This window comes from Salmo salar, chromosome ssa09, assembly GCF_905237065.1.
Source record: "Salmo salar chromosome ssa09, Ssal_v3.1, whole genome shotgun sequence".
Lineage (NCBI taxonomy): Eukaryota > Metazoa > Chordata > Actinopteri > Salmoniformes > Salmonidae > Salmo > Salmo salar.
Window position 1 is genome coordinate 29,210,926 of NC_059450.1, and position 15,789 is coordinate 29,226,714.

The following is a 15,789-nucleotide window of genomic DNA, read 5'->3' on the forward strand; positions in this document are numbered from 1 at the left end:
AAGCTACAGCTAGCTAGCACTGCAGTGCATAAAATGTGGTTAGTATGTGACTCAAAGAGAGAGAAAGACAATAGTTGAACCATTTTGAACCAATGCATTTTTCAAAAATGAAAGAGAAGAAAAAGAGTGTCATTTTTTCAGTTTCACTTACTTAGCTAGCAAATGTAACTAGCTAGTTTAGCCTACTCAAACACCCTGCTCAAACAGAGGAATGCTATGTTAGCTAGCTGGCTATTACTATCCAACACAACACTGGAACTCTTCCAAGTCAAGGTAAGCTTTTGGTTTTACTAATTTATTGCCACTGAGGCCCGCCGGTGTAACTGCTAAACTACTTAATGACTATACACTGTAACGTTACTGCATGATTGTAGCGGGTTTACTAACGCGTTAGTTCTATTAGCTATGTTGACTATGATGTTACTTTAGCTAATGTGGTGACAACAATGTAGGCTGTGTGCAGGTTTTTTTACCTCGTCACATACAGCTGATGTGTTGTGCATTGAAGTCCACAAATGAAGGGAAAGGGTGAGAGGAGGAGAGTGCAAAGATGTGATTAGGAATAAAACATGGCTGTTATGAAAGTTAACTGTGTTTATGTGTGATCAGGGGAGTATTCATTCCGCCGATTCTGTAAAAAAACTTTTCTTAGATGGAAGAAAACGGGGATAAACAGCTGAATTTGTCCAATAGAAACTCTCGTGTGCACCTGTTGGACTAATGACTACACCCTAGATTAGCTATATGCGTCACTGTCTGTGACATCTATTTTTTCTCTCCACCTGTGTGCACCTCTGTTGTAAACTTTCATTCATAGGCTAGGTTGTAGCAACCTCATGATGGGTATATGGAAAATTTGAGTATCACGTAGTAGCCTAAACCTATCGATTTTACATTGAACTGGTAGAATGGAATATGAATTAAAATGTTATTTGTCACATGCGCCGTATACAACAGATGTGGACCTTACCGTGAAATTCTTACTTACAAGCCTTTAATCTACAATGCAGTTCAAGAAATAGAGTTAAGAAAATATTTACTAAATAAACGAATGTAAAAAAAATAACAATACATAACAATAACGAGGCTATATACAGGGGGTACCGAGTCAATGTGCGGGGGTACAGGTTAGTTGAGGCAATTTGTAAAGTGACTATGCATAGATAATAAACAGCGAGTAGCAGCAGTGTAAAAACAAAGGGGGGAGGGGGGGTGGGTAAATAGTCCAGGTGGCCATTTGATTAATTGTTCAGCAGTCTTATGACTTGGGGGCAGAAGCTGTTAAGGAGCCTTTTGGTCCTAGACTTGGCGCTCCGGTACCGCTTGCCATGTGGTAACAGAGAGAACAGTCTATGACTTGGGTGACTGGAGTTTTTGACAATTTTTGGGGCCTTCCTCTGACCCCACCTAATATATAGGTCCTGGATGTCAGGAAGCTTGGCCCCAGTGATGCACCGGGCCGTACGCACTACCCTCTGTAGCGCCTTACGGTCAGATGCCGAGCAGTTGCCATAGCAGGCGGTGATGCAACCAGTCAGGATGCTCTCGATGGTGCAGCTGTAAAACATTTTAAGAATCTGGGGACCCATGCCAAATCTTTTCAGTCTCCTGAGGGGTAGAAGGTGTTATCGTGCCCTCTTCACAACTGTCTTGGTGTGTTTGGACCATGGAAGTTCGTTGGTGATGTGGACACCAAGGAACTTGAAACTCTCAACCCATTCCACTTCAGCCCCATCGATGTTATTGGGGGCCTGTTCGGCCCTCCTTTTCCTATAGTCCACGATCAGCTCCTTTGTCTTGCTCACATTGAGGGAGAGGTTGTTGTCCTGGCACCACACTGCCAGGTCTCTGACCTTCTCCTTACAGGCTGTCTTATCGTTGTTGGTGATCAGGCCTACTGCTGTTGTGTTGTCAGCAAACTTAATGATGGTGTTGGAGTCATGCTTGGCCACGCAGTCATGGGTGAACAGGGTGTACAGGAGGGGACTAAGCACGCACCCCTGAGGGACCCTAGTGTTGAAGATAAGCGTTGCAGACGTGTTGTTGCCTACCCTTACCATCTGGGGGCAGCTAATCAGGAAGTCCTCGATCCAGTTGCAGAGGGAGGTGTTTAGTCCCAGGGTCCTTAGCTTAGTGATGAGCTTCGTGGGCACTATCGTGTTGAATGCTGAGCTGTAGTCAATGAACAGCATTCTCACATTGGTGTTCCTTTTGTCCAGGTGGGAAAGGGCAGTGTGGAGTGCAATTGAGATTGCGTCATCTGTGGATCTTTTGGGGCGGTATGCGAATTGGAGTGGGTCTAGGGTTTCCGGCATGATGGTGTTGACATGAGCCATGATCAGCCTTTCAAAGCACTTCATGGCTACTGACGTGAGTGCTACAGGACGGTAATCATTTAGGCAGGTTACCTTCGCTTTCTTGGGCACAAGAGACTATGGTGGTCTGCTTGAAACAAGTAGGTATTACAGACTCGGTCAGGGAGAGGTTGAAAATGTCAGTGAAGACACTTGCCAGTTGGTCCGTGCATGCTTTGAGTACACATCCTGGTAATCCATCTGGCCCTGCAGCTTTGTGAATGTTGACCTGTTTAAAGGTCTTGCTCACATCGGCTACGGAGAGCGTGATCACACAGTCGTCCGGAATAGCTGGTGCTCTCATGCATGTTTCAGTGTTGCTTGCCTCGAAGCGAGCATAAAAGGCATTTAGCTCATTTGGCAGGCTCGCGTCATTAGGCAGCTTTGATGATCTTCATCAGATGACACTCCTAGGACATTATGTTATACAATACATGCATGTTTTGTTCAATCAAGTTCATATTTATATAAAAAAATAGCTTTTTACATTAGCATGTGATGTTCAGAACTAGCATACCCACCGAAAACTTCCGGTGAATTTACAAAATTACTCATGATAAAAGTTCACAAAAAACATAAATTATTTGAAGAATTATAGATACAGAACTCTTTTATGCAATCGTGGTGTCAGATTTTAAAATAGCTTTTCGGCGAAAGCACATTTTGCAATATTCTGAGTACATAGCTCGGCCATCACGGCTAGCTATTTTGACACCCACCAAGTTTGGGGCTCACTAAACTCAGAATTACTATTAGAAAAATTGGATTACCTTTGCTGTTCTTCGTCAGAATGCACTCCCAGGACTTCTACTTCAACAACAAATGTTGTTTTGGTTCCAAATAATCCATAGTTATATTCAAATAGCTCCGTTTTGTTCGTGCGTTCAGGTCACTATCCGAAGGGTGACGCGCGAGCGCATTTCGTGACAAAGAATTTCAAAATATTCCATTACCGTACTTAGAAGCATGTCAAACGCTGTTTAAAATCAATTTTTATGCTATTTTTCTCGGAAAATAGCGATAATATTCCAACCGGGCAACGTTGTATTCATTGAAAGGCTGAAAGAAAAAATGGAGTAGTCTCGTGAATGCGTGAACATGTCACTGTCCCCAGGCTGACCACTTACAAACTCTCCTGCTGTTCTTCGCCCAGAGACAGCAGACACCCCATTCCACTTTCTGGCAGCTTTAAAGAGCCAAAGGAAGCCTTAGAAAATGTCACGTTACAGCACAGATGCTGTATTTTCGATAGAGATGCAACAGAAGGACAACAAATTGTCAGACAGGGCACTTCCTGTATGGAATGTTCTCAGGTTTTGGCCTGCCATATGAGTTCTGTTATACTCACAGACACCATTCAAACAGTTTTAGAAACTTTAGAGTGTTTTCTATCCAAATCAAACAATTATATGCATATTCTCGTTTCTGGGCAAGAGTGGTAACCAGTTTAAATCGGGTACGTTTTTTTACCCGGCCGTGCAAATACTGCCCCCTAGCCCCAACAGGTTAACTACCTTTCTCCCCTCTCTCTCCAGATGAAATGCTGGAGGTTCGGCCACTGGTGAGGTTCGGCTTCCTGACAACCTGCCCATTCGACCTGATCCCCTCCTCTCTTCTCCAGACCATCTCTGGAGACCTTCTCCCATTCCTCACTTCCCTCATCAACTCATCTCTGACCACTGGCTGCGTCCCGTCTGACTTCAAAATGTCCCGAGTCGCTCCCCTCCTCAAGAAACCCTCAACTCCTCTGACGTCAAAAACTACAGACTGGTATCCCTTTTTAATTTTTTCCCCAAAAAACTTGAGCGTGCTGTCTCTGATCAATTCTCTCGCTATCTCTCTCAGAACAATCTTTCTGACCCTAATCAGTCAGGCTTCAAGATGGGTCACTCAACCGAGACTGTTCTTCTCTGTGTCACAGAGGCTCTCAGCACTGCCAACGCTGACTCTCTCTCCTCTGTTCTTATCCTCCTAGATCTATCCGCTGTCTTCGACACTATGAACCATCAGATCCTCCTTTCCACCCTCTCAAGGCTGGGCGTCTCTGGCTCTGCACACTCTTGGATTGCATCCTACCTGGCAGGCCACTTCTACCAGGTGACATGGAGAGGATCTGTGTCTGCACCATGTACTTTCACTGCTGGTGTCCCCCAGGGCTCGGTTCAAGGCCCTCTCCTCTTCTCTCTACACCAAGTCACTAGGGTCAGTTAAATCCTCACATGGTCTCTCCTATCATTGCTATTCGGGTGACACTCAACTACTTTTCTCCTTCCCCCCTTCTGACACCCAGGTGACGACACATCTCTGCATGACTGGCAGATATCTCAGCTTGGATGTTGTAACAGCTAATGGGGATCCCTATAAAATAATAAAATACCCCCAAAAAATCACCACCTCAAGATCAACCTTGATAAGCTGGAGCTACTCTTCCTCCCGGGGAAGGCCTGCCCGCGCCAAGATCTCTCTCCACGGTGTCCCCCTCCAAGAGTGCAAAGAACTTTGGCGTGATCCTGGACAACATCCTGTTGTTTTCTGCATCAAATCTGTGACTTTCTCCTGCAGGTTCATGCTCTACAACATCCTAAGAGTACAATCCTACCTCACACAGGAAGCGGTGAAGGTCCTAATCCAGGCACTTGTCATCTCCCATCTGGACTACTGAAACTCGCTGTTGGCTGGGGTACTCGCTTGTGTCATCTAAACCCTGCAATTTATCCAGAAGGCTGCAGCCCGCCTGGTGTTCAACCTTCCAAAGTTTTCCCATGTTACCCCACTCCTAAACCCCAACCCGAGCACTCTGTTCTGCCACCTCTGGTCTCTTGGCCTTTCACCCCTCCCGCTCATCCCAGTCCAAGCTCTTCTCTGCCCTGCCACCCCAATGGTGGAACCAGCTTCCCCCTGAAGAAAGGACAGCAGAGTCCCTGCCCATCTTCCGATAACATCTGAAACCCTACCTCTTCAAGTAATATATCTTGAAAACTGATTGCTGACATGAAAAACATTTTGGGATTATATTAATTAACAATGCACTAATGAAACAAATACCAAAATATTGTTTTTGGGTGGAGTTTTCCTTTAAGATGAATGCACTTTAAGATGTAAGTCACTCTGGATAAGAGCTTCTGCTAAATGACAAAAATGTAAATCTGTAACAACCCCCACAGAACATTCCCCCAAGCTTCATATTAGATTTCTAGGTAATGTAATAATAAAATGTGTTTTAAGAAGAATGCACTCTATGATGTAAGTCACTCTGGATAAGAGATTCTGCTATATGACTAAAATGTAAATCTGTAACAACCCCCACAGAACATTTTGGCTTGCTGGGTAGTCCATCACCAGAGACTATGAATGAAATGATGCACAACATAAGTAGTAGAAATAAAACATACTGATACTGCTAATAATAACAATGCTCAATCTATTGGAAACCATTTAAAAGTAAATAGATAGTAGCCTATAGAGAGAAACATTTCATTAAACATAGGCAAAACAAAATTGTTGCTGACAATTTGAGGTCACTTTGTGATTAATTAATTACTGGTAAACACAAAATGGCCAGGTAGGGAGGGAGAGTAGGTCTTTCTGAAAACAACGCAGTACCAATTATTCTGGAGTTGCAAATTTAATTAAGCCCCAGCAGATAAAAGTAACAAAATGTATAAAACCATTTTTCCCCATCTGCTTTCCTCTCAAGGTTATTTGTCTCTGACGAACACCTCCATTCATTTATTTCAGGACTTTTAGATGTTATGATTTAAAAATGAGAACTCTCTCTCTGATTTCATTAACTAGATAAAAACTAGGGCTAAAACAAGGTATCCCTATTAACAAACAATTGGTTGGCGGGCTGAAAACAGCCTAATGGCTACAGTAGCAGAGGCATGGCAAAAGACTATACACACAAACAGTGACCAAAACACACACACACACACACACACACCAGTTGAGGTGGGATTCCGCTATAAGTTATGCAGCAGTAAGTATCGCAGAGGCTTCCAGAAGGCTTCATTCTAATATGACAGCCGTCATTTGCTTAATTACACATATTGCAATACCCACCCTGACATAAAGGGAGTGTCACATTGAGGAAACCACCTCTCCTAACAAATAATAATTATGAAATAGAAATGCATAAAAAACTGGCCTGACTGTGGTGGAGCTAAATTAAGCTGCCGGGAGCACAAATCCATGTTCCCTGGGGCCGCTGGGACAAGGGCAGGGGTGTGTGTGGGTGTGTGTGTGTGTGTGTGTGTGTGTGTGTGTGTGTGTGTGTGTCTACTGGCTGGGAGGGACAAGGTCAGGGGTGACAGTGGCAAGACCTGGCTTGTGTTTACCTGGTGTTCCCAGAGGCCCAGACGCAGTACACACCGAGGCCCAGACCCAGTACACACAGAGGCCCAGACCCAGTACACACAGAGGCCCAGACCCAGTACACACAGAGGTACAGACCCAGTACACACAGAGGCCCAGACCCACAGCTCACACTGACTGACCCAGCCTCAGGTTTAAAGCTGATGGGCTCTAACAGGCAACGACTGCATGTCACAAACCCCCACACTGCAAGTTGGTGACTACATTGGTGTAAATCAAACAACCATTGTAATAGTGTTTGAGTAATATTTGATATGGTAAATAGATTAGGCAATCTCATTCATTGTTTCTCAGATGATTCTAGATGGCAGTGAAATAAGGTTGAGGTCCTAACCAGTGAGAAGTGGGGCATCTCTATTAAGGGTTGCCTGCTACATATCACCAATGTCAGGAGCTTTTGTTGAGGAGGCAGAGTAAGGTCATCAGAGGGATAACGATGTGAGGGCATGCATTAAACTCTGCTGCTCCCTGTCATCATAGCATATCTCTCATAGAGTATCTCTCACGTCCCCCACAAAGACACAATGGTCAATATCCCCAATAGCACAGATGGTGAAACCCATCTTACAGTATAATACAAAAACTCATCCCATCCATGAGTGGAATACAAATATGAATAGGTGTTTGGGAGAAATCACATTTTGCAATTATATATATTTTTTCATCTCCCTTAAAACATTGTTTAATTAGAAGTCAATCAAAGCCAAACCTATCCTAGTGACAAAAACCATGATGCCCCATAGGGATTCCATTCACCAAACTATTATCAGTAAATGTAATGGCTGTAAATGTGTGTGAGCACGAGCATATCAAAGAAGGGAATAATATCTACACCCACCTATCTATCTCAGCTTTGATCTGAAAAACCCTGGAAACATATTGCTCGAATGAGGAGGACAGAACACACAAAAACATCATTATCAACAACACAAATAGTATACCTACTGTGAAAGAGTAGTATTGAGTGAACCATTTTGAGCTTATTTCACCTATTTTACATAATACAGAAATAAAATACGGTCAATAAATGCATAAATACACATGATCTGTTATTATTCATATTACCGTTCAAAGTGCATGGCCAGGCATGTGACGATTGGGTTAGCGTGGGAGGACTGGGGACAACATGGTGACCCTACCTGCCTCTCCATATCTAGGTGTGAGGCTCGGTCAGTCAAAAAAAACACATTTCTTCAGAGGCAGACAGGCACATAAAAGATTAATGGAAGGTGGTGGGGGTGAGCATGCTCACCATGGGGTAGAGGCAACCGGGCCTGCAGGCATTAACACATGGCATGGATCACTTCCCTCCTCCCCCTTCCCCTCCCTCCACCCCAAGTCCACATTATTGCAGACACAAGAGTGGAAATGACCCCAGGCCAGTGAAACTAGCTACCTAAGTGGAGATCTTTGCATCCTGATTACAAAACAAAACTCACCACAAATCCACTGGGTTGAGCTTGCAATGTATTACGTTGCTAATTTTAAATTCCTTGTTATTCATTGATTATGTTTTAAAATGCTTTGATAGTCTAATATTGGACTGTTTAATTAGAGCGAGAAGTGGAGTAAGAACTGATGAGGGGAAATATTAATGTCTCATTACTGATATGAGATTCATTTACTAAGTCCCCTGTTGGTCCCTGTCAGATCATCCATCCACTGACTGACTGCATGATAGAGTCCAACTCATCTAAATACAAATACTATTTATTACAGCAGATATATCCTTCAGGTTACTGTGCGGTAAGTCAAGCATTCAAGGCCACAGTATTAAGAGTATGCTAATAGGGGTCTTACAGTTCATTGTTTAACAGCTAACAATGCTAAGCTGTAACAATCGAATCAAATCAAAGTGTATTGGTCACGTACACGTATTTTCAGATGTTATTGCAGATGCAGGGAAATGCTTGCGTTTCTAGCTCCAACAGTGCAGTAATACCTAACAATACAAAAACAATGTATCCATATCTTGCATCACTGATTTTGGCATTTGCTGACTCTTGAAGATTTGTTTCATCATGACTTCCCCCTACGAAGTTTTGACTGATTATGATTAAAGACATTTTTATACACCTATGTAAGTTTGGTAAAAGGCCATTTGACACAGTGCTTAGTTCATAGATAGTGTTCCTGGTATCCATAAGATAAGGGGTTATACTGTAATACAAACATGGTACATGGCTATAAAGGTAAAAGAGACTATAATCAACCAAGATCTTCACCTACAGTACCATCGATCCAATATATGCTTGTGTGTGGGTGTGTGTGATATAGAAACCGGCAGCATACTTCACTGCGCTAGCCCCTTGAACCTTAGATGTAATCTCATCAGTGATAGGAAGCCAAAGAGAGCCTTAGAAAGATAACACAACAACATCCCCAGATAGCTTAGCAAAAATCCATAATTCAGACTTGCCTAATAAAAGATTATGATTCTGTAAACCCCTAAGCTCACTGCTTCCACTAACCAGACAAACGAGCAACAAGCAGCAACCTAAGTCCCCAGTGTGGTCTTCCCAAACCAATATGAGAATAAAGGAGGTAATGTGTTATTCTGATACACATGCATGATGAAACTAAAGCAGTGCATAATGTTGGGGGAAAAGAACACCAGGGAAGATTTGTGTGTCACCGTTTGTATGCAGATTGCTGCTGTATGACACCAGCGCTCGAGGAGCCGAGGCACACACCTGCTAACTGAAATTATGCGATTCTGCTCAGCTTCAAATAGATTTCCCTGGATTTCCCTAGATTTCCCTGGTCGGGCTGATTTGGAGCCCCTCACAGACTACTGTTCTACTGCTACTATCTGATTACTTGGATGTTTGGAATTTTACCATGGAGTAAACAAAGACGTTAACATTAGAATCCTCACAGACACTGACCCTGTCTGTCCACTGAGTCACACTGCACTGCCAAGTAGATAAAACATACAGACACATAGACAGACACAAAGACAAACAAACATAAAATGTACAGTACACAACGGCAGAGAGAGACGTGGAGAGAGATGTGGATGTGGACAGAAAAAGCGAGAGACAGAGAAGCAGACAAACTGAAACTTAAGCTGAGAGAAAGAGGCAAAAAATGTAGACAGAGAGAAAGTAAAAGAGAGAAAGAGATAGAAACAGGCACAGCTAGCATGAAAGATAGAATTAGACAACAACTGAGTAGAGACATACTAGGAGATGCAACCAGACAGAGGCAATGAGACAGACACAAACAGAGACAGAAAGGTTGAGGTGAGAGGGCATGTCAGGTGGCGGTGTGTGTTGCTCCCCTTACCCTCACACACACACACACACACACACACACACACACACACACACACACACACACACACACACACACACACACACACACACACACACACACACACACACTTACCTTCACACACTGGACAGCACTCTCCGGGTATGGTCACTGGGTTGAGGCAGCTGTGCCCACAAGCAGCGGCCACACACCGGGAGTCACCACTCACACACTGGCAGAACGTACAGTCGTCCTCACGCCAGTGGTCTCCGTGTGCTAGGATCTCCCCATTCACGTAGCAACCTGCGAAGTTCAGCACTGGGTAGATGGGGTCTGGAAAAGAGATAGTTGGAGAAAATATTGATTGAGATTAAAGACCTCAAAACAACAGAACAGGAGCCCGTAACTTCAATCCAAGATGGAATAGCAGTCGGACGTGTGTTTTTGTCTTGTCCCGTCCTGTCCCTTGTTTATATCGTTTTCGTCGTATATATTTTGTATATATTTTAATCTCACTTTCCATCTACGGACTGAATATACTCTTCTGCAACCCGCCTCACCCAATGTGGTACGGATCTGCTATTTTTATACTTTAGAACCGGAACCCCCATCAGAAGCTAGCCAGCTAACTAGCTACTAGCTAGTAGTCAGTTAGCCACTGCTAGCGGTCCTCACCGTTAACTCAGACATCAGCCAGCCTCAACCCGGTCAATTCCTGCCAGTCTGCACAGTGCAATATCAACCCAGAGCATACCTGACTACTTTTTCTCTACCACATCTCCAGATTCCTACCGCAAGCTCTGAACCTTTACACCGGATCATCACAGCTAGCTAGCTGCTATCCGATGCTACTCCTGGCTAACGTCTCTGTCCCGAAGCAAGCACCAGTTAGCCTGGAGCTAGCCTGGAGCTAGGCCCATCTCCCGGCTAGCCAAAGAGGTCCACCAGCCAATTTTTGGGCTACAATACCTCTTTTGCCAATTGGCCTGGACCCTTTACTGCCGACATGGAGCCCCGCCGATGCATCACGACTGGTCTGCCGACGTAACCGTCCGAGGTGGTTTTAACAGGCTTTTCCGTTGCGAAGTCACCGGATGCCCATCTGCTAGCTCCGGCCCGCTAGCTGTCTGAATCGCCGTGTCTCCAGCTTGCCTAGCGTAGCAGCAACTACGGAATTGGCTCCATGACTCATCTAGTGCTACTCTTTGGACCCTATGATCACTCGGCTACACATGCCTCTCCCTAATGTCAATATGCCTTGTCTATTGCTGTTTTGGTTAGTGATTATTGTCTTATTTCACTGTAGAGCCCCTAGCCCTGTCCAATATGCCTTAGATAGCCCTTTTGTTCCACCCCCCACACATTCGGTGATCTCACCTGGCTTAACTGGTGCCTCTTGAGACAAAACCTCTCTCATCGTCACTCAATGCCTAGGTTTACCGCCACTGTACTCACATCCTACCATACCCTTGTCTGTACATTATGCCTTGAATCTATTCTTCCGCGGCCCCAGAAATCTGATCCTTTTACTCTCTGTTCCGAACGCACTAGACGACCAGTTCTTATAGCCTTTAGCTGTACCCGTCTCCTACTCCTCCTCTGTTCCTCTGGTGATGTAGAGGTTAACCCAGGCCCTGCAGCCCCCAGCACCACTCCCATTCCCCAGGCACTCTCATTTGTTGACTTCTGTAACCCTAAAAGCCTTGGTTTCATGCATGTTATTATTAGAAGCCTCCTCGCTAAGGTTGTTTTATTCACTGATTTAGCACACTCCGCCAGCCCTGATGTCCTAGCCATGTCAGAATCCTGGCTTAGGAAGGCCACCAAAAATCCTGAAATTTCCATCCCTAACTATAACATCTTCCAACTCGATAGAACTGCCAAAGGGGGCGGAGTTGCAATCTACTGCAGAGATATCCTGCAGAGTTCTGTCATACTATCCATGTCTGTGCCCAAACAATTCGAGCTTCTACTTTTAAAAACCCACCTTTACAGAAACAAGTCTCTCACCATTGCCGCTTGTTATAGACCCCCTTCAGCCCCCAGCTGTGCCCTGGACACCATATGTGAATTGATTGCCCCCCATCTATCTTCAGAGTTCGTACTGTTAGGTGACCTAAACTGGGATATGCTTAACACCCCGGCCGTCCTACAATCTAAGCTAGATGCCCTCAATCTCACACAAATTATCAAGGAACCTACCAGGTACAACCCTAAATCCGTAACCATGGGTACCTTCTTAGATATCATCCTGACCAACTTGCCCACTAAATACACCTCGGTCTCAGTGATCACTGCCTCATTGCCTGCGTGCGTGACGGGTCTGCGGTCAAACGACCACCCCTCATCACTGTCAGACGCTCCCTAAAACACTTGAGCGATCAAGGCCTTTCAAATCGACCTGGCCCGGGTATGCTGGAAGGATATTGACCTCATCCCGTCAGTAGAGGATGCCTGGTTGCTCTTTAAAAGTGCTTTCTTCGCCACCTTAAATAAGCATGCCCCATTCAAAAAATGTAGAACTAGAAACAGATATAGCCCTTGGTTCACCCCAGACTTGACTGCCCTTGACCAGTACAAAAACATCCTGTGGCGTTCTGCATTAGCTTCGAATAGCCCCCGCGATATGCAACTTTTCAGGGAAGTCAGGAACCAATATACTCAGTCAGTTAGAAAGCTAAGGCAAGCTTTTTGAAACAGAAATTTGCATCCTGTAGCACTAATTCCAAAAAGTTTTGGGACACTGTAAAGTCCATGGAGAATAAGAGCACCTCCTCCCAGCTGCCCACTGCACTTAGGCTAGGAAACAGTGTCACCACCAATAAATCTACGATAATCGATAATTTCAATAAGCATTTTTCTACGGCTGGCCATGCTTTCCACCTGGCTACCCCTACCCCGGCAAACAGCTCAGCACCGCCTGCAGCAACCTGCCCGCCCGATTAGCATCACTACTCTGGACGCTTCTGACTTAGAATATGTGGACAACTACAAATACCTAGGTGTATGGTTAGACTGTAAACTCTCCTTCCAGACTCACATTAACCTCTTGACGGTCGCCTAGGATAGGGGGCGCTACAGCGATTTTTGAAAAAAAAGATTGTGCCCATTTTAAACGGCCTCCTACTCAAACTCAGAAGCTAGGATATGCATATAATTAATACTTGTGGATAGAAAACACCCTAAAGTTTCTAAAACTGTTTGAATGGTGTCTGTGAGTATAACAGAACTCATATGGCAGTCAAAACCCCGAGACCGATCGTAACAGGATGTGGAATTCTGAATTGCGGACTCAACTTCATCACTTTGCCTATAAATCACACCGTGAGCAATGGTTCATTGAGCACTTCCTATTGCTTCCACTAGATGTCCCCAGTCTTTACAAAGTGGTTTGAGTCTCCTACTGTGAAAACTGACAGAATGAGAGGCTGTGGAAAGTGGTCACATGAGGAGGGCCATCACCATTATGACGCCGGCGCCCCTGGCTACCCTCCCCTTTCGAAACGTTTAGAAAGACAATGCAATCGTCCCCCTTGAATCTTATTGGAGCTCTGGTTGAAAAAGGCCCTAAAGATTTATGCTATACAACGTTTGACATGTTTGAACGAACTTAACCTCTATGGGCTAGGCGGGACGAATTCGTCCCACCTACGTAACAGCCACTTGAAGCCTGTGGCGCGATTTTCAAAACCTTAAAAATCCTATTACTTCAATTTCTCAAACATATGACTATTTTACAGCTATTTAAAGACAAGACTCTCGTTAATCTAACCACACTGTCCGATTTCAAAAAGGCTTTACAACGAAAGCAAAACATTAGATTATGTCAGCAGAGTACCAAGCCAGAAATAATCAGACACCCATTTTTCAAGCTAGCATATAATGTCACAAAAACCCAGAAGACAGCTAAATGCAGTACTAACCTTTGATGATCTTCATCAGATGACAACCCTAGGACATTATGTTATACAATGCATGCATGTTTTGTTCAATCAAGTTCATATTTATATCAAAAACCAGCTTTTTACATTAGCATGTGACGTTCAGAACTAGCATACCCCCGCAAACTTCCGGAGGAATTCGCTAACATTTTACTAAATTACTCACGATAAACGTTCACAAAAAGCATAACAATTATTTTAAGAATTATAGATACAGACCTCCTCTATGCACTCGATATGTCCGATTTTAAAATAGCTTTTTGGTGAAAGCACATTTTGCAATATTCTAAGTACATAGCCCAGGCATCACGGGCTAGCTATTTAGACACCCGGCAAGTTTAGCACTCACCATAATCATATTTACTATTATAAAAGTTTGATTACCTTTTGTTGTCTTCGTCAGAATGCACTCCCAGGATTGCTACTTGGCGCAATTCGTGACAAAAAAAATCGAAATATTCCATTACCGTACTTCGAAGCATGTCAACCGCTGTTTAAAATCAATTTTTATGCCATTTTTCTCGTAAAAAAGCGATAATATTCCGACCGGGAATGTCCATTTAGCTAAACTGAGGAAAGTAAACAAAGCTTTCGGTCGACGCGGGCACGAGCCTGAGTCTCACAGTACTGTAACCAGCCACTACCCAAACGCGCTACTTTTTTTCAGCCAGAGCCTGCAAAGCCACGATTCCGCTTTTTGCCGCCTTCTGAGACCCTATGGCAGCCGTAGGAAGTGTCACGGGACAGCTAAGATCCTCACTCTTCAATAAACCGAGACAAGAAGAACGACACCTTGTCAGACAGGCCACTTCCTGCCTGAAACCTTGTCAGGTTTTTGCCTGCCAAATGAGTTCTGTTATACTCACAGACACCATTCAAACAGTTTTAGAAACTTTAGGGTGTTTTCTATCCATATGTAATAAGTATATGCATATTCTAGTTACTGGGTAGGAGTGGTAACCAGATTAAATCGGGTACGTTTTTTATCCAGCCGTGCCAATACTGCCCCCTAGCCCTAACAGGTAAAAAAAAAAGAAAGCATTTTATTGAAAGAGGAGTCCCGTGGCCGACGGAGCTTTTGGTGCAGCCTTCAGAACGCGCTAACAAGAACAAGCTATTGGGACGTAAAGGATTAACTTTTTCGAACGAAAATACATTTGTTGTGGACCTGGGATTCCTGGAAGTGCTTTCTGATGAAGATAATCAAAGCTAAGGGATTATTGACAATAGTATACAAGAGTAGATTTGATATGCGATTGTTCCAAGATGGCGCTGACCTGTAACGGTAGCCTATTTTTCTGAGTATCGCATCCCCTTTTATCGCAAAGTGTGATTACCCAGTAAAGTTATTTTTAAATCTGGCACTGCAGGTGCTTTCAAGAGATGCTAATCTATAAATCTTAGAATGACAATATTACATTTAAAAAATGTTTTCGAATAGTAATTTAGTAAATTGTAGCGCTGTTTCACCGGACGCATTTGAGGGAAAATAGTTAGTCAACGTTACGCGCCGATGTAAAATGCTGTTTTTATATATAAATATGAACTTTATCGAACAAAAGAATGCATGTATTGTGTAACATGATGTCCTAGGAGTGTCATCTGATGAAGATTGTCAAAGGTTAGTGCTGCATTTAGCTGTTTTTTGGTTATTTGTGATGCATGTGGTTGGTCGGAAAATGGCTATGTGGCTACTTTTACGATATACTCCTCTAACATAATCTAATGTTTTGCTTTTGCTGTAAAGCCTTTTTGAAATCGGACAACGTGGTTCGATTCAGGAGAGGTGTATCTATAAAACGATATAACATAGTCCTATATTTGAAAAATATATATATTACATTTTGTTATGCTAATGGCGATAG

The 15,789-nt window shown here is 43.7% G+C and overlaps 1 protein-coding gene across 1 annotated transcript in view; it reads right to left on the bottom strand.

The window, feature by feature from the left end:
- The window catches only part of LOC106611167 (cysteine-rich motor neuron 1 protein), a 185,025-nt gene that overhangs the window by 30,553 nt on the left and 138,683 nt on the right, over positions 1-15,789 (bottom strand). The window contains exon 7 of the mRNA XM_014211086.2: positions 10,119-10,316. Coding sequence (XP_014066561.1) covers positions 10,119-10,316 — 198 coding nt within the window. The remainder of the gene's footprint in view (positions 1-10,118; positions 10,317-15,789) is intronic.